The sequence below is a fragment of the Mustela nivalis genome (assembly GCF_964662115.1).
Source record: "Mustela nivalis genome assembly, chromosome: 8".
Lineage (NCBI taxonomy): Eukaryota > Metazoa > Chordata > Mammalia > Carnivora > Mustelidae > Mustela > Mustela nivalis.
The window spans coordinates 73,575,828-73,601,277 of NC_139027.1; the positions used below are offsets into that span (position 1 = coordinate 73,575,828).

Here is a 25,450-nt window from a genome sequence, read left to right on the forward strand (position 1 = left end):
TGGTAACGTTAGCATATTTTTCCCTTTGTAAGTAATGAGCACTTTGTGGGGAGATACTTGGAGGTGAAATACATAGCCCTTTCCTCAGCACACTTTCACCTGTTGGTCTAATTTTTGCCTGAATCAGTTATTTCTGTGATAGCTGCGAAATGGTGATTTTTCCAACATTAATCCTTCCTTCTTCATTTATTAGTTGGCGTTCTGCTATAAAGAAACCCATTTCCCTTATTTGTTACTATCAGTATTTGTTTTGTGCTTAAATTTGTCTCTAATTTGGTTAGGAGCCCCTCAGGTACCTTGCTGTGCCCTTTCAGCAAGTCCTGTGGTGGTGGTGGTGGTGGTGGTGTTTTTAAAATAGCATTTTCTTATTTTATACCAGATTGTTTCAGGTTCATCTTAAACTTTTCCTCCAGAGAGTTCTAATTCTCTATTGGGTGGGTGGTGTCAAGAAACCACAATCTCAGCACTGCGTGACTGTTCGCAAGAGGATTTTAACTTGCTGAAAGAGGGAAGAACTGAAAGGACTGTTCACTAGTGCTGATTTTGGACACCGCCTGCTTCGTGTAATCGGCTCTTATCCACACTTTCCGGACCTGGTGGTCCACAGTGTTTTAATTTCTATAGCCTTCCAGTGTGTTCTGATCTCAGAGCAAGTTCCCCTTTATTATTTATTTATTTTTTCTCTTTATTTATTTTTTTAAAAGATTTTATTTATTTATTTGACAGACAAGATCACAAGTAGGCAGAGAGGCAGGCAGAGAGAGGGGGAAACAGGATCCCTGCTGAGCAGAGAGCCTGATGCGGGGCTCGATCCCAGGACCCTGGGATGGTGACCTGAACCGAAGGCAGAGGCTTTAACCCACTGAGCCAGGTTAAGGGCTTTTTTCCCCTCTTTAAACACATTCTCTCCTCTAGGTGAATTTTAGGATCACGTGTAAAAAGTCATATTCCAAAGAAGTTTCATTATTTATTTGAAAGGTATTGAACTGAATTTATTATTTAATTTATGGTAGAATTCATTTTTATTTTTAAATTTATTTTATTATTATAATTTTTTTTACAAGTTTGAGTCTTCTCACTTAGGATTAAGCAATGATTTCATTTACTCTTACAGGTGTCAGTAAGGGGTTTGTAGTTTTCATTACATGAATCTTGGGTATCTCTTGTTACAATTGTTACAGTATTTGTTAGAATATAATTGTTGATAGTTTCATGTTTGTGAATAGCATCTTTTTGACATTTCATTTGTTTAATGAGTTTATACATATGGAAAAGTGCCTAAACTATGAATGCATAGTAATGAATTTTATTGGGCCACTACCCAGGTCAGTCATTAGGACCTTGCTGGTTACCTGGAAACTCCCTTGATGTCTGACCTAATTACAGCCTGCTTTGTCGTTCCTTCCCTCCTAAAACCAGCAAGTTAAGGGGCAATACAGCTGCTTACATGTCTGTCATTGTTCAATATAAGGAAGAATGACAGTTGAGCAGGGTAGACTTTTTTTTCCCCCTGCCACAAAATTCTGAAGAGATGTTTACTGTGTGGGCTTTTGTGTAAGGGACAAAGAACAAACATAATTGCCTGTTTTTAAGACTAGCTTTATGAAACATGCAGATTTATTTTTTGTAAGTCTGTTTTTTATTGAGTCTATCCTTGAATAAAGCCAAGATAATAATATTAAGTAAAAAGCAGTCTTTCTGAAGTGTGTTTTGTTTAGATGTCAAAATAGTAGCCTACCTAACTTGATACAAAGTTGAAAACCATTGTTAGGGTTTCTCTTAGTTTAATGAGGTTGTGGAGTTACTCTTCCTACTCCCATAGCCTCAGCTATCTTTCAGCATTGCTCATCGTGGTTAATGAATGCTTTTTCTCCCACCATCCCTTGGATTTCTATGTCAGGCTCTGTCCTTAGGGCTCTTCTCACTCTGCACTTTGTCCCTCTGAGCCGGTTGTTTCAATGCCTACATTTATCCTCATAAAATCCACTTTTATTTCCTAGACCAGGTTTTCCTGACCTGTGATTCTCTCAAATTAAAAAAGGATGATTTTTAACGGTGGTCATCCCAGTTGATTTTTACATCTGCCTGGTAGAGTTTTTAGGAATCAGGAATTTGGCCAAAGTCTGGCCTAGGGAAATCTTGGCAGAATAGGAAGTACAGAGGAAACGGCCTATGGAAATAAATGATGATGCTATAAATGGTAATTTATTATTAGATACATTATTATCAGTTTCAATACTTTATCTCTCTCTTCTTAATACAAATAAGGTCTTCTTTTTTTTTTTTTAAGATTTTATTTATTTGACAGAGAGAGCACAAGCAAGCAGAGAGGCAGGCAGAGGGAGAGGGAGAAACAGGCTCCTTGCTCAGATGCAGGGCGCAGTGCTGGCTCGATGCGGGGCTCCATTCCGGGCTCCATCCCAGATCCCAGGATCATAACCCAAGCTGAAGGCAGACACTTAACCAACTGAGCCACCCAGGAGCCCCACAAATAAGGTTTTTATAGTTTTTATAGTTGTTTGGACCTTTTGAGAAATGATGTTAGTATTATGCTTGAAGTGTTAATTCTAAAAACTTTTCATCCTTTTATCCCTGTCTTTCCATTGTTATGTGCTTAGTTGAAAGTGCTTGCATTCTTACAGATATAAAGAGCAACAGTTGAACATAGGGGAAGGAAAGGAAAAAATAAGAAAAGACAAAAACAGAGAGGGAGACAAAACCTAAGAGAATCTTAACTTTAGGGAACAAACTGAGGGTTGCTGGAGGGGAGGTGGGTGGGGGTTGGGGTAACTGGGTGATGGGCATTAAGGAGGTCACTTGATGTAATGAGCACTGGGTGTTGTATGCAACTGATGAATCACTAAATTCTACCCCTGAAACTAGTAATACACTCTATGTTTACTAACTTGAACTTAAACCAAAAAAATAAGTTTACAGCCTCAGGGGAAAAAAAAATAAATTGCTTTCTAATGCTAAGAAAGGGAAAAAAAAAAAAAAGAAGCATTACATTAACTGGTTGGGGCTCTTTTTTATTTTCAGTTCTGTAGCAATACACAAATGAATATCTTTCTGGAAAAATGTGACTGTAAAAATTCTGATCTTATAGTTTTGGTTTTTTTTTTAAATACATTAAAAACTTCTGGTTTTGCTTCTAGAAAAACTGATTGCTTATCAACGAGAGTTTCTTGCCTTGAAAGAACGTCTTCGAATAGCTGAACATAGAATCTCTCAGCGCTCTTCTGAATTAAATGCCATTGTACAGCAGTTCAAGCGTGTAGGAGCAGAAGCAAATGGAAGTAAGGATCCATTAAATAAATTTTCAGGTACAAATGATATTTTTAGTTTTATAAAAATTATTATTTTCAAAGGGTTACGTGACGTAATTTATTTGAAGGTCGTGTAAAGTAGCTTATCAGCCAGCATTTATTACTGTTTCCAGCGAGAGACATCACACAAACTTTCCCTGTCATGGTAAATTATAATAAAACAGTTGTGATTAGTTACTCACTTTGATTTTAAGAGAGTGACATAATATTGATTTAGATTTCAGTTGGATAAATTTCACCGACCATAGCAAAAAGCCAGATCTTTTAAAAACCATATTCCAGGGCGCCTGGGTGGCTCAGTGGCTTAAGCTGCTGCCTTCGGCTCAGGTCATGATCTCAGGGTCCTGGGATCGAGTCCCGCATCGGGCTCTCTGCTCAGCAGGGAGCCTGCTTCCCTCTCTCTCTCTCTCTCTGCCTGCCTCTCCATCTACTTGTGATTTCTCTCTGTCAAATAAATAAATAAAATTTAAAAAAAAAAAAAAAAAAACCATATTCCAAATGAGATTAAAATTTAATTTTGTGTTTTTACATGTTTATGTTGTGACCTGTATGGGCCTCAGATAGACTCTGGAGAACCTTTGAGCTATTTGAAGCAATTAGTACTCTTATCTCTGACTTACAGGGGAAAAAATATGGTTTTATTACAGTGTGCACTTTTGGGGGTATCTGATCTGTTGCTTCTCTGACAACTTGTGGTTAGAGTAAGATGAGTGACAATTATCCTCTCTGTTTCTGTGTTTTCATTAGTCTAATAATTAAATTGACATGTGTATGTAATCAGTTGCCTCAGAATTTATGTAATCTTTCAGGATTAATAAATTTTTTCATTTAGCAGCATCTCTTCCCATCCTTTATCATTCATTCCTCTTGTCTTGGATTCACTACCTGACCTTATTTTAAATTTTCATGCTGCATGTTTCCCCTCCTGATTGTGAAATGTGTGTTATGGCACAGTAACACTTAAAATTATGGAGTGGGATAGATAATAAAAAAAAAATAAAGCACCCATAAGCCTGCTGCCAGTTGATTTCTGCTAACATTTTTTGTTTCCTTCTAGTCTTTTTTCCACTTACGTTTTTCTTCAAAATTGTGATTGGGTGTTAGAGCCTCGTTTTAACTTTTGAAATTAGGCTAGTAGTATTTCACTATGTCTTTGAATATTCTTCAAAAATGCTATTTTCATTGGCTATATGTCAGTTAACCATATCCCATAATGAATTAAATATTTTTCTAATATTAGGCAAATAGGATTTTCCTATATTGTTTTTTTTCCCCAATTTCTAACTCTGCGATGAACAACTTTGTATATAAATTGGTCACATTTCTGGTAGCCCTTATGTTATTTCATTACATTATGATTTCCTTAAAAACAGGGATCTATGTTTTAGTGGCTTGTTCATTTCTAAACACATGACACAGTCGCTGAGACAAAATAGATAAATACTTGTTGCATGCATAAAAGTGAAATTCCTAAAAGGGAAATTATTGACTAGTAAAGCAGACTTGTTCTAGGGTTTTTGATGCTCTTCTGAATAGCTGAAGAGCTGAAACATGTATCACATTATCACCAGTATTTAATATTATTATCAACTTATGCTAAGTTGATAGGTTGAAACTAGTGTCTTGTAATTTATAATTGTTTCTTTACTTGTGAGATTAAGTATAACAGTCATTTGCATTTCTTTTGTGAATTGTTGATTCTTGTCATATTTTTAATGGAGTTTTCATATAGTTTTGCCTGAAATCTTTGAGGCTTTAAATCCTTACTCCCAACTTCCATATTTAAAAGGTTAAATTAAAATAGAGTTGGAACTGTAAAACAATATTGCCTACTAGATTGAGTTTTTATTTCATATTATGTTAAAGGGTTCATTAAGTCCTCCAAAAAAACCCAGAAAATCTACTTGAAAATTAGGATCTGTATAGGGCATTCTCAAATTGTGCTGTTTAAATTATTGTACTTTTTTTTTTTTTTGAAAGAAAAAAAATCTTCCATTTGAAAATTCAGTAAAATAGAATAGCATAAGGAGAGTGAAAGTTATTGTGGTGAATGTGCTTATTACATTTTCATAAACGGGTAGCATGTTTCGAGTGTGTTCTGCAGGGCCTGAGTTCTGAACTGAACCTTTTTAACAGCAAACGATGAAAGCATTCCATGATGAAAGCATTCTGTCTTCTCATGGTACTTTGGCTTCTTCAGAGTGGTATCAACATTGGGACTCTGTGAAACTCTGGTTGCAGAAGTGTCTTTTTTCATTTTAAATGGAGATCTTATTCACCAAAGTATGAAATCAGGAAAGAAAATTCTTTAGTTCTAGTGCTCATAAATTTTTACTGCTATATTTGTAAAATCAGTAACTTCTGTAAGTAAGGCGATCATTAATTATGCTTTTCTGTTTTAGATAATACTCTTAAGCTATTAAAGGAGTTAACAAGCAAAAAATCTCTTCAAGTGCCAAGTATTTATTATCATTTGCCTCATTTATTGCAAAATGAAAGAAGCCTTCAGCCTGCTCTGCAGATTGGTAACGGAAGAACAGGAGGTATGTTTATTTTGTTTTTTACTGTGGTTGTACTGCTGGTCTTAATTGGATCTTGGAGTATAACATTGACCATTAGAAGTCTGGCAGGTCAAAGAAGAAAAATTCCTTCTCTCTGCATAATAACTTAGGATTCGTTTACATTGAAAGGAGTTAGATATTTTTTGCCATAGATCAGAGTATATAGGCATGAGAAATCTGGTTTAAGCCCCATCTCCAGGCAGAAAAGTGTTTAAACCTTTTTAATTTTTCTGTTTTGAAAATTTGAGGTGACTTTTTTTTCTTGTGTTATCTTTCTACATTAATAGTTCTCACAGTCTCGTCGAGAGAGGTTTTTTTCTGTTTGCCCCTGCTTTTTCTTAAAGAGCTGGAAGGCATATAATCGCTTTCGTTTAACCTTTCAAACAATAATAGAAATACTTTGGTTTACTTTTTTTCTCATATAGTGAAAATATAGTTTATTGTTTATTTTTTTCTTCTTGTTAAAACTGCCAGACGTTTAATTTTCCTTGTGGGCCCTACTTAACTGTTATTTCATTATTTTTATTCCTCTATTTTGACTTTATTAATGTTTTCTTTGGAGGTTTTAAAATGTAGATAGCAAAATATCGTTTTGCTCCCCTAATGAGTCTTTTGTCTTTTGTTAAAACCATTACCCGATAGATACTGGGGTTCATATTTGTGATAATGTTTCTGAAATGCTGATTTAATCTGCTTTTAATTCAGTAGGATTCTTGGGTATTTACTTTTTTGTGTATGTTGCATTTTCTCATATTATTTGATCTATTAGCATAAGCTTTTATATTTGTCTTTTTTTAGTTCTGCCATCTTTCTACTTTATGAATCATTTAAAATTGTACTCTGCCTTCCTAATGAAGTGATAATTCTTAAAATATCATGTTCAGACTAACTCATTCTTCCATTTCCTTATTGATTAAATAAATAATTATCCAGCAGATGCTGGATGTACAACGACTAACAAGATGGGTGGTGTACTCTGAATTATTTTCTTTAGAACATTAATCATTAATTATTTCTGAAGTTGATATTATATCTCTCCATTTAATAATCACTATTTGGGTAGGGTGTCTCAGTCATTTAGTACATTTGCTGGTCTAGATGATGTCTTCATTAATAAGAATATCAAATGAAAAGAAAGTACAAGTTGTTTTTTTTTTTTAAAGATTTTATTTATTTATTTGACAGGCAGAGATCACAAGTAGGCAGAGAAGCAGGCAGAGAGAGAGGAGGAAGCAGGCTCCCGGCTGAGCAGAGAGCCTGATGCGGGGCTCGATCCCAGGACTCTGAGATCATGACCTGAGCCGAAGTCAGAGGCTTTAACCCACTGAGCCACCCAGGCGCCCCTACAAGTTTTTTTTTAATTTTATTTTTTCAGTGTTCCAAGATTCATTGTTTATGCGCCACACCCAGTGCTCCATGCAATATGTGCCCTCCTTAGTACCTACCCACCACCAGGCTCACCTAACCCCCCACCCCTCTCCCCTCTAAAACCCCCAGTTTGTTTCTCAGAGTCCATAGTCTCTCATGCTTCATCTCCCCCTCTGATTTCCCCCAACTCCCCCTTTCCATATTCCAATGTCCTCTGTGTTATTCCTTATGCTCCACAAGTAAGTGAAACCATATGATAACTGGCTCTCTCTGCTTGACTTATTTCACTTAGCAAAATCTCCTCTGGTCCCATCCATGTTGACACAAAAGTTGGGTATTCATCCTTTCTGATGGAGGCATAATATTCCATTATCTATATGGACCATATCTTCTTTATCCATTCTGAAAGTACAAGTATTTTTAAAGTCATTTAAAAGTTCGCAACATCTAACAGGTTCTCCTATGGAAGCTCCTTGTTATTTTGTAAATGTGACATTCTCTTACCTTTTTGAAGATACTTACGTTCCATCCCATTTGTTTATGACTTTATCATAAATATAATGAAATCTTGGTCAGCCAGATTTCTGCTAGTTAGCATTGTTACCAAGCCGGCACTACTTTTGAGAGGTAGAAAAAACAGCTTGAAAAAAAATATATAAGAAAACCCTCAGATTTACATTAAAATCACTTTCTTAAATCCATAAGCAGTGGTTCTTAACATTTTTAGAGTCAAAGAACCCTTTGGCTATCCTAGGAAAACTATACACTTTCTATTTAGAAAAATGCACATAGAAAAAGTAGTTCTGTATATGTATGCTGGGATTTTGTGCAGCTCCAAAATCTTTTTAGGGACTTTATATTAAGAACTTTTCTTTTTCAGATTTTTAATGTATTTATTTGAGAGCGAGAACATGAGCAGAGGGGGCGCAGAGGGAAAAGCAGACTTCTCACTGAACAGGGAGCCCCATGCAGGGCTCACTCAATCCTGGAACCCCGTGATCATGAACTGAGCCAAAGGCAGACACTTAACCAGCTGAGCACCCACGTGCCTCTTCTGTTTTTTAGATCAAAGAAAAACGACTTCTTGCTAAAAATTGTTATAAAGTGGTCAGGCTGACTAAATAAGGAACAGCACTCAGACCAGTTAAGTCTTCCTAAGACTAAAGAGGGAGAATGTTCTAGGTAACTACTGTCTAAAGAGGGGCTTGAATTCCTTGTGAAGAACAAAAACCTGCCAGCCACCCCCTCCCAACCCACACCCTTTCTAGATCCTTCCATGAAATTTGCAGGCTGCAATAAATACATACAGCAACTACAGATGGGTAAAGGGCGTATTGTACAACTAGGGTTACAAAATATTTAAGGAAACCACATTGTGAATGACTTTTAATACTCAAGGAAATTGAATTTGCAGAGCAAGAAGAATGTAATTTAGAAATTACACATATTCAATATATTTTAGAGGGATGAGAGGCCAGTTCATAAAGGATTAGTTAGTTATCTCTGGTTCTAATTTCATCGATTTATATTTAAAATTACCATATAGATGGACTAATAAACAGTAGATACAGCTGAAGACCAGATTAGCAATCTGAACGATTGAGCTATGTAGTTCTTGTAGAACACTGCATTGAGGGCACAAAGAATTGGGGTAGATGGGGTACTTGGGTGGCTCAGTCGATTAAGTAGCTGCCTTCAGCTCAGGTCATGATCCCAGGTTTCTGGGATTGAGCCCCACGTCGGGCTCCTTGCTCTGTGGGGAGCCTGCTTCTCTTTCTCCTCCTGCCTGCTTGCTGCTACCCCCACTTGTGCTCTCTCTCCAGTCTGTCCACTCAGCTACATTTCCAGTACCCTAATTCAGAGCACCTGTCTTCTAACTGATCTCCCCAAAACATTTTTACTCTGAATACTTTTATATCTGTTTGCCACAAAATTTGGTAATCTTTTTAAAATTAAAAATTGGATAATGTCACTCCCCTACTTATAATTCTACAGTGACTTTCTCTTATAGTCAGTTAAAACTAAATTTAAGGTTACATTTGATCTGACCGCGAATTAATTCTCTGAATATAGGCGCATTCTGCTTTAGATACATTCTGTTCTATTTCTTGACTGTGTTAAGATCATTGTTTCTTTGGGGCCTTGCTGTTTCCTCTTCTGGAGTGTTCTTCATCTGCTCTTTCTTATCATTAGTTATCAGTTCAGGTGATAGAAGAGAGGCCTTCCATAACATTGGTGTCTATAGAGATATCTGTCCCTTTCCCTGTTCCCCACTTACTCTTTTTTTTTTTTCTTTTTTTTTTTTTTTTCCCCACTTACTCTTTTTAATATTGCCACATTTTAATTTGTTAGAACCTATCACCTGCTAAGATTTTTTTTTTTTTTCTTTTTAAAGGTTTTATTTATTTGATAGACAGAGATGACAAGTAGGCAGAGAGACAGGCAGAGAGACAGGAGGAAGCAGGCTCTCCACGGAGCAGAGAGCCCGATGCGGGGCTTGATCCCAGGACCCTGGGATCATGACCTGAGCCGAAGGCAGAGGCTTTAACCCACTGAGCCACCCAGGTGCCCCACACCTGCTAAGATTTTATTATTTATCTTTTTCCCTCTGCTAGAATATTGATTCCGTGAGGGGAGGGACCTTACCTTCGTTGTACACTATTATCCTTATCGCCTAGAATAATACCTTGGGTTTGATAGGTGTTCAGTAAATATTTGTTTGGAACAAATATGGGAAATTTCTTTTAAAAACAATTTTATTTAATTAATTTTAAAATTGAACATGCAGTGTTATATTAGTTTCAGGTGTACAATATGATTCAACAATTTTATACTCAGTGCTTGTTATAAGTATATTTTTAATCCCTTTATCTATTTACCTATCCCCCCACCCACCTCCCATCTGGCAAACGCCAGCTTATTTGCTGTACTTCAGAGTCCATTTTTTTGGTGTCTTTTTTGTTATTTGTTTTGTTTCTTAAATTCCACATATCAGTGAAATTGTATAGTATTTATCTTTCTCTGACTTACTTCACTTTCCATTACAGCCTTAAGGTACATCCATATCGTTGCAATGGCAAGATCTCATTCTTTTTTATGACTGAGTTGTATTCCATTGTATGTATGTACCACATCTTGATCCATTCATTTATGGATAGAAACTTAGATTGCTTCCATATCTTGGATATTGTAAAAATGCTGCAGTAAACATAAAGGTGAATATATCTTTTTGAATTCATGTTTTCCTTTTCTTTGAGTAAATATCCAGTGGTGGAATTAATAGATAGTTCTATTTTTAGTTTTTTGAGGAACCTCCATTCTGTTTTCCACAGCAGCTGCACCAGCTTGCATTTCCACTAACTGTGCATGAAGGTCCCTTTTTCTCTACATCCTTGACAACACTTGTAATTTTTTGTCCTTTTAAATTTAGCTATCCTGACAAGTATGAAGTATACCTCATTGTGGTTTTGATTTGCATTTCCCTGATGACGTTGCACATCTTTTTATGTCTGTTGGGCATCTGTATGCTTTCTTTGGAAAAATATCTTCTTAGGTCTTCTGCCCATTTTAAAATTAGATTTTTGGTTTTTTTGGTATTGAGTTGATATGAGGCACTTATTGGATATATCATTTGCAAAAATATCTTCTCCCATTCACTAGGTTATCTTTTTATTTTGTTGATTGTTTCCTTTGCTGTGCAAAAGCTTTTTATTTTTGGTATAGACCCAGTAGTTTATTTTTGCCTTTGTTTCCCTTGTGTGAGGAGACGACTCCAAAACAGTGTTGGTAAGGATTGGACATTGGTTCAAGAGATTACTGCCTATCTTTTCTTTTAGGGGTTTTTGTGGTTCCATGACTCATACTTAGATCTTTAATCCATTTTGAGTTTAGTTTTGTGTATGGTGTAAAAAAGTGGTACAGTTTTCTCAATACTATTTATTGAAGAAACTCTCTTTTTTTCCATTGTATATTCTTGCCCCCTTTGTCACAGATTAATTGACCATATAAGTATAGGTGTATTTCTGGGTTTTTTGTTCTGTTCCATTGATCTGTTTTTATGCAAGTACCTCCCATACTGTTTTGATTAGTACAGCTTTGTAGTATATTTTGAAATCTGGGATTATGATACCTTCACCTTAGCTCTTTCTCAAAATTTTTTTGCCTTTAGGGTCTTTTGTGATTCCATACAGATTTTAAATTCTTTGTCTTAGTTCTGTGAAAAATGCTATTGTTATTTTGATACAGATTGCATTGAATCTGTAGCTTGCTTTGGGTAGTACGGAAGTTTTAGCAATGTGGATTCTTTAAAAAAAAAAAGAGTTTATTTATTTATTTGACAGAGATCACAAGTAGGCAGAGAGGCAGGCAGAGAGGAGGAAGCAGGCTCCCCGCTGAGCAGAGAGGCTGATTCGAGGCTCAATCCCAGGACCCTGGGATTATGACCTGAGCTGAAGGCAGAGGCTTAACCCAGGGGCCCCAATGTGGATTCTTTGAAGCCATGAGCATGTAGTACCTTTCCATTTGTTTGTGTCATCTTCTGTTTGTTTCATCAGTGTTTTTTAGTTTTTGGGGTATGGATCTTTCATCTCCTTAGTTAAATTTATTACTGGGTATCTTACTCTTTTTGGTGCAATTGTAAATGAGATTATTGTTTAATTTCTCTTTCTGCTATCTCATTATTAGTGAATAGAAATGCAACTGATTTCTGTGTATTTTGTATCCTGTGAATTTATTGAATTCATTTTTCAGTTCTAGCTGTCTTTGGGGTTTTCTATATATAGTATCATGTCATCTGCAAATAGTGAAAGTTTTACTTCTTCTTTACCAATCTGGATGCCTTTTATATCTTATTCTTGTCTGATTGCTGTGGCTAGGACTTTGATTCCTGGGTTGAATAACAGTGGTGAGAGTGGACATCCTTGTCTTGTTCCTGATCTTAGAGGAATAGCTCTCAGTTCTTCACCATGGGTGTGATGCTAGCTGTTAATTTTTCATATATGGTCTTTATTATGTTCTGGTATGTTCCCACTAAATCCACTTTGTTGAGAGTTTTTATTGTGACAGATGCTGGATTTTTGTCAAATTCTTTTTCATTTATTGAGATGATCTTATGGTTTTGTCTTTTCTCTTATTAACATGATGTATGATGTTGATTTATTTGTGTATATTGAACCACCCTTTCTTCCTTGGAATAAATCCCATTGATTATGGTGAATTATTTTTGTCATATTGTTGGATTCAGTTGGCTAATATTTAGTTGAGGATTTTTGCATCTATGTTCATGAAAGATATTGGCCTGTAGTTTTCCTTTTACTTAGTGCCTTCCTCTGGTTTTGGTGTCAGGGTAGTGCTGGAACTCATAGAATGAATTTTGAAGCTTCCTCTTTTTTTTTTTCCTAATAATTTGAAAAGAATAGGTATTAACTTATTAACTCTTTAAATGTTTGGTAGAATTTACCTATAAAGCCATCTGGTCCTGGACTTATATTTTTTGGGAGTTGTGGTGTTTTGTTTTTTTGGGTTTTTTTTTTTGTTTTAAAATTACTGATTCAATTTTGTTGCTAGTAATTGATCTGTTCAGATTTTCTATTTTTTCCTAATTTAGTTTTGGAAAACTGTTTCTAGAAATTTATCCATTTCTTTCATATTGTCCAATTTGTTGGCATATAACTTTCATAATCTCTTATGAAAGTTTAAATGCTTTTGTATTTCTGAAGGGTTGATGTTATTTCTCCTGCTTCATTTCTGATTTTATTTATTTGAGTCTCTTTTTTCTTGCTGAATCTTACTGAAGGCATATTAATTTTCTTGATCTTTTCAAAAAACTAGCTCCTGGTTTCATTGATCTGTTTTACTGTTAAGTCTCTGTTTCATTTATTTCTGCTGTAATCTCTATTATTGCCTTCTTTCTGTGGGCATTGGGCTTTGTTTGTTCTTTTTCTAGCTCCTTTAAATGTTAGGTTGTTTACTTGAGATTTTTCTTGTTGAGATAAGCCTGTGTTGCTATAAACTTTCCCATTAGAATAGCTTTTGTTGCCTCCTGAAGATTTTGGGCTGTTATGTTTTCATTTTCATGTTCTCTCTGTATTTTTTTAATTTCCTCTTTGATTTCTTGGTTGATTTCTTTGCTTCATTGTTTAGTAGTTTATTATTTATCCTCATGTATTTGTGTACTTTCCAGATGTTTTCTTTTGATTTCTAGTTTTATACTATTGTGGTTTAAAAAGATGGATGCCATGATTTCAATCTTTTCCGATTTATTGGGACTTACATTGTGGTCTAATGTTTATTTGATCTGTTCCAGAGACTGTCCCAAATCCCTTTGAAAGGAAGGTGTAAACTGCTGGTTTTGGATTGAATGTTCTGAATATATCTAATTTATTGTTCAAAGCTATTCTTCCTTTGTTGATTATTCTGTCTTGATAATATATCCATTACTGTAAGTGGGTATCTCCTAATATTATTGTAGTACTGGTAATTTCTTCCTTTCTGTTTGTAATAGTAGTTTCATATATGTAGGTGTTCCCATGTTGGGTGCATAAATATATACAATTGTTACATCCTTTTGTCAGGTAGTTCTCTTTATCATTATGTAGTGTCCTTTGTCTTTTTTTTAGTCTTTATTGCATAGTCTGTTTTGCCAGATAGAAATTGTGCTTTCCCAGTTTTGTTTTTACCTTCAGTTTGCATGGTACATGTCTTTCCATCTCTTCATTGTCAATCTGCATGTCTTTCAGTCTGAAATGAAGTCTCTTATAGACAGCATATATATGGGTCTTGCTTTTTTATCCATTCAGTCACCTTCTTGTCTTACTGTCTTTTGATTGCAGTATGTAGTCCATTTACATTTAAAGTGATTATTCATAAGTATATACTTAATACCATTTTGTTCTTGTTTTAGGTTTTTTTTTTTTTTTTTTTTTTTTTTTTTTTCAGTTCTTCTCTTGCTTTTTCCTCTGTGGTTTGGTGGATTTTGTTAGTGTTATGCTTGGATACCTTTCTCTTTGTTTTCTTATGTATCTATTAAAGGTTTTTTTTTTCCTAATTTGTTACCATTATGTTCATATAGAACATCCTATATAGTCTAAATTCATATAGAACATCCTATGTAGTCTATGTATTGGTGGTCACTTAAGTTTTGAACCCATTCTAAAAGCACTGAATTTTTTCTATGTGCCTCTACCCACTTCCCTGCCAGTTTATGTATATTATGTCATACTTATACTTCTTTGAATCTCCTGATTGATTTTTATAGTTATAATTTATTTTACTGCCTTTGTGCTTTAACCTCCATACTGGTGTTGTAAGTGATTAGTCTACTTTTATTATATGTTTGCATTTTATCTTATTATATCTGTGAAATTTTTTCCTTCCATAATTTTCTTACACTAAATTATTGCCTGTTCTTTCTACTCTTCTTTAAAGAATTCCCTTTAATGTTTTTTTGTTTTGTTTTGTTTGGTTTGGTAAGCCTAGTTTAGTGGTGATGAACTCCTTTAACTTTTGTTTGTCTGGGAAGGTCATTATCTCTCTTTATATTCTGAATGATTGCCTCACTGAACACCAAGAGTGTTCTTGGTTGAGTGTTTTATCCTTTTAGGGCTTTGAATATATCTTGCCACTGCATTCTAGCCTGCAAAGTTTCTGTTTTAAAATCAACTGTTAGGCTTATGTGGTTTCCCTTGTGTATGACTGTTTTCTTTTCTCTTGCTGTTTTTAAAATTTTCTCTTTATCACTTGTTTTTGTCATTTTAACTAGTATATGTGTTGGTGTGGACCTCCTTGGGTAAATTTTGTGGGGGGCTCACCATGCTTCCTGGGTCTGGATATCTGTTCCCTCCCTGGAACAGGGAAATTTTCAGCAATAATTTCTTCAAATAAGTTTTCTGTTGCTTTCTGTCTTTTGAGATCCCTAAGAAGTGAACATTACTGTGCTTGATGATATTGTTGAGTTCCCTGACCCTATTTTCATTTTTTATTATTCTTTTTACTTTTTGCTATTCAGCTTGGTTGCTTTCCATTACTCTGTCTTCCACATCACTGCTTAGTTGTTCTGCCTCTTCTCTTCTGCTGTCAATTTGTTCTAGAGTATTTTGAATTTCAGTTACTGAATTTTCCATCTCTGACTGGTTCTTTTTTATATTTTCTATCTCTTTGTTGAAGGTCTTACTGAGATCCTCCACTTTTTTCTCAAGGCCAGTGAGTATCTTTATGACCATTACTTTGAATCCCTTATCAGGCATATTGCTTATATCTCCATTTCATTTAGCTCTCTTGCTGTGATTTTTGTCCTGTTCTTTCATTTTTGCCATATTAGTTTGTCTCCTATTTTGTCTAACTCTGTGTTTGTTTCTTTGTATTAGGGAAATCAGCTCCATCTCCTGATCTTGAAAGTAGTGGCCTTATGAAGAGGTTTTGTGGTGTGTTGTAGCACAGTGTCCTCTGTTCATTGGAACCAGGCACTTCAGGGATGTCTCCTGTGTAGCTATGTGGGTCCTACTGTGTGACTGGATTGCATTTACCTTTAGTCTAGTTGGCTGCAAGGGTCCATTTTTAGCTATTTGGGGTGCTTTGGTCAGGGTTTGGTCCCTGTGCTTTTAGGGGGCTTGTAGTAGGTTAGCAGTCAGATTGGATGCCTGCCCTTAGTCTGTGTGCTCTGGGACTGCAGGTATACTGAGCTGCGGGGCACTATGTCTGCATTGCCAGTTATAAGGTTTGGCTGCTGGGACTGTGGCTACATTGGTTTGTATGGTTATATTCCCTTCTCCCCAGGACAGGAGTCATTTTGGAGTGGTACTGGTCCCTGCTGGGGTTGCTTGCATGGTGTTTGGGGAAGATGTGGCTTTGGAGGCATGCCTGCTGAGTGGGTCAGGTTGGATGTGGTACCTCTGCAAGGGAAGGCAGAGGTGGGACTTGGTGTAAGCAATATGTGTAGAGAATGTTTGTGGTGGTTCCACAAGTATCTGGCTATAAAGGGGGGGGGGTGCCACGGTAAAAGAATGGCACGTGCTAGCACTTTTGTTCTTGAAGTCTCCTAAAGATTCCTGCACATCTAGCACAAAATGTGAGCTACCCCAGGCACTTTCCAAACTGCTTCTGCCTTGCAGTGTCTCTGCAGAAGTATTTGCTATGCTGGCTCTTTGAGGGTGGGGACTCAGTTTTCTGTTATCCTCCAGCTCTCCTGAAGCTGATCCAGCTGATTTAAAAATACCTGGAGTTAGGGTCTGCTGATTTTAAAACTTTGGAAGTTAAGCCCCACTGGTTTTCAAAGCCAGATGTTATGGGGACTCATCTTTCCAGTGTGGGTTCTCCATACCTGTGGTACCTGCTGTGGATTCTGCTCCTCTCCCTCCTTGGTGCTTTGGTATCCCTCCTGTGTGAGGTTAGTCTCATAGAGGTTTGGTTCCTAAATGCATTTCTGCCCCTTCTGCCCCTCCTGTACTTCTCAGTGTGGCCTTTTCTACGATTGACTGTTAAATCTCATGTGCCAGTTTTTGAGTCTTTTCCAGAGTTAGTTGCACTGTGTGTTCATGAGCTTAGGATCTTACTGCTCTGCCATCTTCTCAGAAGTCCAAATATGACAGATCCCTTTTTAAACCCCAGGAAGCTCTTCATCTCAAAATGGAAGAGAGGAGTGTGGCGTCTACCTTTTGGGGGCTGTTTTTTAAACCATTTGGATCTTAGTGTTCTTTTTGGGGGAATGGTGGTTACTGCTTTTTAAATTTTAATTCCAGTATAGTTCATATATAGTATTCATTTCAGTTGTACAATGTAATGATTCAGTAATTTTATGTATTCCTCAGCACTCATCATAAGTGTATTCTTTAATACCCATCACCTATTATATCTATCTTCCCACTCACCCCTCTGGTAACCATCTCTTTGTTCTGTGTGGCTAAGAGTCTGTTTTTTTGGTTTGTGTCTTTTTTTCCCCCCTTTGTTTTGTTTCCTAAATTCACTATAGGTGGAAATCATATAGTATTTGTCTTTGTCTGACTTAATTATTTCTCTTAACATTATACACTATTGCTCCATCCATGTTGCTGCAAATGGCAAGACTGCATTCTTTTTATGGCTGAATAATATTCCAGTGTGTGTGTGTGTGTGTGTGTGTGTGTATACACCACATCTTCATCCTTTCATCCATCCATGGACACTTGGGCTGCTTCCGTTATTGGCTATTGTAAATAATGCTGTGGTAAACATAGGGGTGGCCTTATTTTTTGGATTAGTGCTTTCATATTCTTTGGGTGAGTACCCAATAGTATAGTTAACTGGGTCATAGGGTAGTTTGTTTTTAATTATTGAGGAACCTCCGTACTGTTTTCTACAGTTGCTGTTCCAGTTTGCATTTCTGCCACTAATGCATGAGAATTTCTTTTTTTCTCCACATCCTCATTAACACCTCTTTTCTTGTGTTGTTGATTTTAACCATTCTGACAGATGTGAGGTATTATCTCATTGTGATTTTGATTTGCCTTTTTCTGATGATGAGTCATGTCAAGCATCTTTTCATGTGTCTTGTTGGCCATCTGTATGTCCTCTTTGAAGAAGTATCTGTTCAAGTTTTCTGTCCACTTTTAAATTTTTTAAAGATTATTTTTTTGTTGTTAAGTTGTATTCTTTATTTATTTTGGATACTGACCCTTTATCAGGTATGTCATTTGCAAATACCTTTTCTCATTCAGTAGGTTGTCTTTTAGTTTTGTGGATAATTTCCTTTGCTGTGCAGAAGCTTTTTATTTTGGTGTAGTCCTGATAGTTTATTTTTGCTTTTGTTTTCCTTGCCTCAGAAGACATACCTAGAAAAATGTTGCTATGGCCCATGTTAGAGAGATTATTGCCAATGCTCTTGTCTAGGATTTTTATGGTTTCATGTCTCACATTTAGGTTTTTAGTCTGTTTTGAGTTTATTTTTGTATATGGTGTAACAAACTGGTCCAGTTTCCTTCTTTTGCATATAGCCAAATTATGAATGTTAGTATTGTTCTTTGCAGAATCATAGTAGTAGACTCATTGAGCTCTGATCTTCCAGCTTCCTTCCAGTTTCAGAATTTCATGAATTCTAAGTATTTTGTAGCATTTCTGATAAATTTTTAATTACTGAGACTTAAATGTTTTTAATATTTGCAAAATATTTCTCTACTGGCTTTTTAAAAGATGTTATTAAAAAAAAAACTTCCTGTGGATTACAGTCCTATTATAACAGAATATATGCATTCTTAAAATTAATTATACTATATAGAATTGTTCAATAAAAGGAGAAAAGTCAGTATTGCAGTGGTCAGAAACTTTGTTAGTTATATGTACAAAAAGACAAAAAAAACCCAGCAGTTTTACACATGCTAAATGATTAAGAAATACTAAGTACTACAATAAATAAGGTACTGAATAATGCTTGAGGTTTGCCTGTTAAAATGGGCTTCAGAAGGACTGCCTCTTGGAAGATTTTGATTTTGAGAAGTGTGATACAAGGCAGGTTATCTGCAATCTGGTGGAAATTTCAACACTAGATGTAGACATGTGTGGTTTTTCATGTGCAGCAAACTGAGGCAGCTGGTAGAAGTTAGAAGTGTATACTGTTTGTGTATTTCTACATTGCTTGGTTCAGTTTTTTTTTAGCTCATTTCAAATGGTTGCCTTTTTCTGTGTTTACCTAGTGAATGCTTGTCCCAGAGGAGAAATTGCACCTAAGCAAATGCAAAATCCACATGATGCTTAGATAGTTGCCTAATACATTAATCTCTCAGGAAAAAAATTTGTTGCAAAACAACCATTATAGCAGAGCTGACTATAATTTTAGCCTTGAAAAAAGTTGCACGGATAGTACACACAGTGTTTTCATATGCCTCACCCAGTTCCTCTAAATGTTCAGATTTTGTATAACCATAATATAATGATCAAAACCAGGAACTTGACATTGATGCTGTCATGTTAACTAACCTTAGAGCCTCTTCAGATTTTGTCATTTTCTCATTCTTTTCTTGTTCCAGGATCAGACAGACTCAGGATCCCATATTTCATTTACTTGTCATGTTTCCTTCATCTTCTTTCATCTTCTGTCATCTCTCACAGTTCTTTATTCTTTCTTTGTCTTTCCTGATCTTGACACTTTAGAGAACACCTGGACAATTATTTTGTGGATTATCCCACCTAATTTGGATTTGTCTGATATTCATGGTTAGATTGAGATTATGCGTTTTTGTCAAGAAAACCACAGAAGGGATGTTGTGTCCTTCTGACTGCATTATATACATGATATCTGAGACATTGGGGTTTTTTTGAGACATTAATTTTTAAGATGTGTTCAGTGTTTCTATTTTTTACTTGTGTAATATATATTTAATACTTTACTGTCACTTGTTTTTAATGTCTTCATTTTCAACAGTACTTTGACTTTTTTTTTTTTATAAGCCCTGTGGAAAAGAATTACACTGTTATGGCTATGCTTTTATAGGCTTTGATTATTTTTCTTTGTATAGTTGTACATTTTATAGTATATTTTGATTCCTCAATTATTATTGAGTAGTATATTTCACTTTCTCAGTTGTTGCTATCAATTTGAGAGGGTAATAATCATTTTTGAAATACTAGTGTTATTCTATACTGTCTTTGTGAAATCTTTTTATGTAATTACTATCATTATTTTGTTTCAGTGTCAATAGTAATGGGAATTCCCACAGTGAAGAGAGAAGTGAAATCTTACCTCATAGAAACCCTTCATTCCCTTATTGATAATCTGTATCCTGAAGAGAAGTTGGACTGTGTTATAGTTGTCTTCATAGGAGAGGTAATTATTGGTCATTATTTTTTTTTTTTACTACACGTAATGTATAAGAGTTGAAACCACAAATGAATGTTTTAATATGCTTTTATAAGCATGTTTTTAAAAATGTAATGAATAAATGTTAGATAATACATTTTTTTCTGATAGTTAAATGTAAGTCTAACTTGTTATGTTTTCCTTAACTTGTCTCCTATAGTAACAGTCCAGGAATAGAGATCTCTTGTGAGGAGGATATTATTATATACAATAATCTTTAAGAGCAATGAGTCCCCGTATTTAGCTCTCAGACCTGAATTTAGAGTTTTGCACTGATTTTCTTTGGGAGTTTTGAAACCTGAGAAAGGCTTTGCCTGGGCTGGGGTTTTATCGTTTCCTTATTTTCTCTCCCCCCTACTCTGCATTCCCAAGATGCAGCCATTATTATTTTAAAAGTCAAAATATAAGGACCTGGCGATTCACGGACCTGTACCCCTGGGGATAAAAATATATGTTTATAAAAAATACAAAATTAAAAAAAAATATAAGGATGGGGAACATTTCTTATATTTTACTCTCCTCACAAGATCTAGGGAAAGCATATTAAATATGCTTTTTGGAAATAATGAAGGTAAAAAGCACCTGGAGTAAATATTTTCGTAATTATCATGTAGAATTTCAGAATATGAAAGGATTTAGGACATTTTCTGGTTCTAGCATACTGGTTTGCAACTTTTCTTGGTCTCTCATGTCTTTAAAAAATATTATTAATGATTTCTTTAATATAAAAGTAAACACATGCATGCCATTTAAAACAATTACAGAAATGTGTAATGAAAATTTACTGGTTACTCCTCCATGTAGATATAACTACTATTGATGTTCTGAAATATATTTTAAGAAATTCTTCCTATGGCTTGTATACATTTATATGTAAATGGGATCACTATATATATTTGTTCATATCATGGACATTCTTCTATGCTAAAAAGAATATCATATCATCATTTTTTGTGATTGCAAAATAATCCATCATATGGTTTTAACATAATTGACTTAGTTTCTGATTGATAGACATAGATTGTTTAAAATTTTTGCTCTTTTTTTTTTTTTTTTTTTTTTTTTTAAAGATTTTATTTATTTATTTGACAGAGAGAGATCACAAGTAGGCAGAGAGGCAGGCAGAGAGAGAGAGAGGAGGAAGCAGGCTCCCTGCCGAGCAGAGAGCCCGATGCGGGACTCGATCCCAGGACCCTGAGATCATGACCTGAGCCGAAGGCAGCGGCTTAACCCACTGAGCCACCCAGGCGCCCCGAAATTTTTGCTCTTTTTTTTAAAGACTGCACGGTGCATTTCTATAAGTAAATTGTTGGGGACTGGAATACTTACTGATGTGGGATCCATTCCTAAATGTGTAATTGCCTGTTCATAGTCCACATACATCAAAATGTTCACACATGGTCAAAGGCCCTCCAGAAGTTGAGCTAGGTTATTCTTCCAGCTGTCTGAGAGAGACCTGTTCCCATGCTCTGTTAGATAATACTGCTAGATAATATTGGTCTTCAGGTTTTTTTGCCAACTTGATGGGTAAAAAGAAAATATTTCTTTTAATTTGGATTTCTTTACCAAATGGGATTAAATATTGGCTTTTAACCCCTTGTATTTATAGAGTGTATTTGTCAATAGCATATTGTATGTCAGTAGAAATTGGAGTAGTCTCCTTGGTTTATATGTCTTGTGGCCATTTGTATTTATACAAATTTTTGTCAACTAGTAGAAATTGGGACAGTCTCCTTGGAAAGCAATTTGGCAATAGCTGTTCAGATTTAAAGTACTAAATACTCAGTGACCTAACATTCTGCTTCTAAAAATTGAGGTAGTAGAAGCATTTTCAAGTGTGTAAATATATTCAGGCTTATACACACATTTATACAGCTCCTACATATGCATTAATTAGATGAATAGAGATAATGGTCTTGTGGAACAAACATTTCATGTTGTGAGAGTTGGATTATGGGGTTATGCCACTTTCTCTTGTATACACTTTTGTAAGATTAGAATTTTGAGCATGTACTGATTTTTAATGAGAAAAAAAAAAAAAAGCCTTAACACCATAAAAGAAAAGAAATTTGTACTTGGGTAAAGGGAAGACTCAGATTTTTTTCTTTTTTTTTTCTTCCTGTGTAGGGAGATCTCACTACTTCCCTACTGTGTGTTTGTTCCCTGTGTGGCTCTACTTTTTTTTTTTTTTTAAGGTTTATTTATTTATTTGAGAGAGATTGAGAGACAGAGATAGTGAGGGAGAGAGCATGAGCAGAGAGGAGAGGGAGAAGCAGGCACCCCGCTGAGCAGGGAGCCTGACGTGGGGCTTGATCCCGGGACTCTGGTAGGATCATGCCTCGCAGGCATCCCTGTCTCTTCTTTGACCTAGACACTTCGTGGACACTTTTGGTCAGCAACTGTATGGAACTTTGCCCCACCCCAAGGAATTCTCTGTGACAGCTTCTGGATGTCCTACAGTTGAACTGAATTCTGATGTGATCTACCTGAAGTTGAGGTCAAATCTCACAGATTAAGGGCTCGTTTGCACAGAACTGGCTCCCATGCCCACATGCACGCATACTTCGGAGACCTGTTGCAAGCCCTGTGTTTCTGACCAACCAGCTATAGGTTGGAGGTTCCAAAGAGCCCTTTCCTTGGGTGTGACTAATTTGTTACAGTGCCTAACAGAACTCTGTGCAATACTTATGTTTACTAATTTATGAAAGGATATGATAAAGGATAGAGATGACAGCCAGATGGAAGGGGTGTGCAGCACAAAGTAAGTAGGAAGGGGTGTGGAGCTTCCATGCTCACCGAGGGCGCCATTCTCCCAGCACCTTTATGTATTCACCAGCATGCAACCTCCCCGACCCTGTCCTTTTGGGTTTTTCTGGAGGCTTCATTACATAGTCATGACTTACTAAATCATTGGCCATTGGTGATTGATTCAGCCTCCTGGTCCTCTACCTTCTCTGGAGGTTGGAGGGGTAGGACCGAAAGTTCCAACACTCTGATCACATGGTTGGCTCTCCTGGCAGCCAGCCCCCATCCTTCATTAGGGTGGTGGGAAGGGATGGGTCCCAAACCACCTCATTAATGTAACAGAAGAACATCTGCTGTGCTTATTATTTGTGAAATTGCCAGGGTTTGGGGAGCTCTGTGCCCGAAATGGGGCAAAGACCAAATATATATTTAATATTACAAATCACAATGCCATAACTTAAAAATAGTTTTCAGTCTATAGGGTCAGATTTGTGTACATAAGAATTCAGGACCCTTCACCTGATCACTAAGATGTAATAATACTGGGTGTGGGGTAGATGACCCATATTCAAGGCCTGAATTCTGCCATTTAACTGCCACTTGAGCTTCATAAGCTCAGCAGTGTTGCAGGCAGGTGTAGTGAGATCACACACAGGGAGAGGTGTTGCATGCTTACAGTTCAGTGCGATTGCCTGCAGTTTTCTGAAGACCCCCGAATTGCGGTGTTTGTATATGTGTTGATGTAGATTTCAGCATCTGGAAGAAAATCTGTTCTGAGCCACAAAGTTGATTTGAAGAATTGATGGATTTATAGAGTTCACTGAATTGCCTTTAGGCAATTGAGAATTATTAATCACTATGTTTGATTCTACCTTGATTAGTAGTTATTAATCTAAGTGTTTGGTAGCCTGAGGCACATTAACACTAGTAACAAATACATATTCTGTAGAGGTGACCACGATCTGTATGTTGCATGGTTTCTGGCTCTAGATCTCTAGCATCTTCCTAAGCCTGCATTTCGAACTGCCTACTTGATAACATTAGTTGAATGTTTTATGAGCAGTTTTTAATCCGTCCATAACTAAGTTAATCTGGTTTTCTCAAACTGCTTCTCCTCCAGGTTTCCCATGTTATTCATGGGAATTCCCATGTTATTCAAGTCTTTTTTACCTCACAGAATTAATAGGTCTGTGTTCCAATTCTTTTACTCTCAGTTTGTCACATAGACCTAGCTTGTCCTCAGTTCTGTTTGTGTTATTCCTTAGCCTGAAGTGTGGCCTCTTCCTTTCTTTCTTAATCATCCTCCAGGTCCTTGCTCATCCCTTTTATGAAACTGTCCTCAGCCTCCTATATGAAATTTGTTTAGGTTAAATAGGTAGAAGTAAACTGATCTTTTGCAAACATTTTTAATTTTTGCAAAGGTGTGAATTACCTCTGGTCCACTTTAATGTGTGAGCAAAAAATTAAAAATGAAAAAGAGCTGTAGAAGAAAGCATATAGATGTTAAAATATATCATAGTCTTTTCATGCCTGTTTGACCTCCCATTCTTCATGTTCTTTTTTTCTTGGAGAGGGTCCATGAGAATGCCCCTCTGGGAGAAGAGGAGACACAAAAAAGTAGTTCCTGGCTCTATTTTTGTTCTTTGTTCCTCTCTGGTGATTTCTCCCCTGGGGTCAATTGGGCATAAATGATGAGACATTTATAGAACATGCAAGGTTTTGAGAGTTGACTGTTAATGTACTGTTTGAAAGTTTACTGACTCTATTCTAGAATTGCAGGACTTAAGAGGAATAAATTCCAGTTGCTCTGAAGGATCCATGATATGATCCAAGTGTGATATTCAGATTTTAAGATTGTATCATTCTCACATTTACTTTAACTTAGCACTTTTACTTTACATTATGACCTTTGCATTTTAATGATCTTTTGTCTGTATGTCTCATTATTTGTTATGTATTTTATAGTATTTCTTATACTGTATTATCATTCATATTATTAAAATGTTTTCCTACAGTGTCCTCTGGATTTCAGCAAAATTTGTTTTTCCTGTTCTGTTTTTATATTTAGAGAATTCTCCCATTTTATAAATCTGACTGGGAGGAAGCCGCCCTCCCATTATACAAACTAAAAATGCCAGATAATTGCTTTACCAGTTCAGGCATATGACCTGGGCTCAGCCACTTGGATATTCCTATTCTGGACTTTGAGTGGAGCTTAATTATTTTTTGATAACACAGAATACCCCAAAGAATAAAGAGACAAATTATTAGAAATAATAGGGAAATTTGTCAAGGTGACTGGATGAGATTGATTTATTTTTCTATATACCGGCAAAAAACCCATTTCTTCTAAAAGTATTTTTCTAAAGAAGCAGGGATTCTGGAATATGTCTCAGTCTGGGATTGTGTCATGTTTCCTTATGATTAAATTCAAGTTCCACATTTTTTAGCAAGAACACCATAGAAGTGATATGGTATTCTTTTTCAGAGTCTCCTATTGAGATGATTTTGACATATCTCATTATCACCATTGTTAACTTGTATCACTTGATTAAGGTGGTGTCTGACAGGTTTCTCTTCTATAAATAAGCTCTTTTTCCAGATGTACTTAGAAGCTATCTTCTGGA

The 25,450-nt window shown here is 36.0% G+C and overlaps 1 protein-coding gene across 6 annotated transcripts in view; it reads left to right on the forward strand.

The window, feature by feature from the left end:
• Positions 1-25,450, forward strand: part of MGAT4A (alpha-1,3-mannosyl-glycoprotein 4-beta-N-acetylglucosaminyltransferase A) — a 150,979-nt gene that overhangs the window by 82,653 nt on the left and 42,876 nt on the right. For 4 of the 6 annotated variants that reach the window (XM_082746879.1, XM_082746878.1, XM_082746880.1 and 1 more), the window contains exons 3-5: positions 3,156-3,323; positions 5,729-5,869; positions 19,912-20,045. In XM_082746879.1, coding sequence (XP_082603005.1) covers positions 3,156-3,323; positions 5,729-5,869; positions 19,912-20,045 — 443 coding nt within the window. The remainder of the gene's footprint in view (positions 1-3,155; positions 3,324-5,728; positions 5,870-19,911; positions 20,046-25,450) is intronic. The other 2 variants (XM_082746882.1, XM_082746883.1) reach the window with 1 other exon arrangement.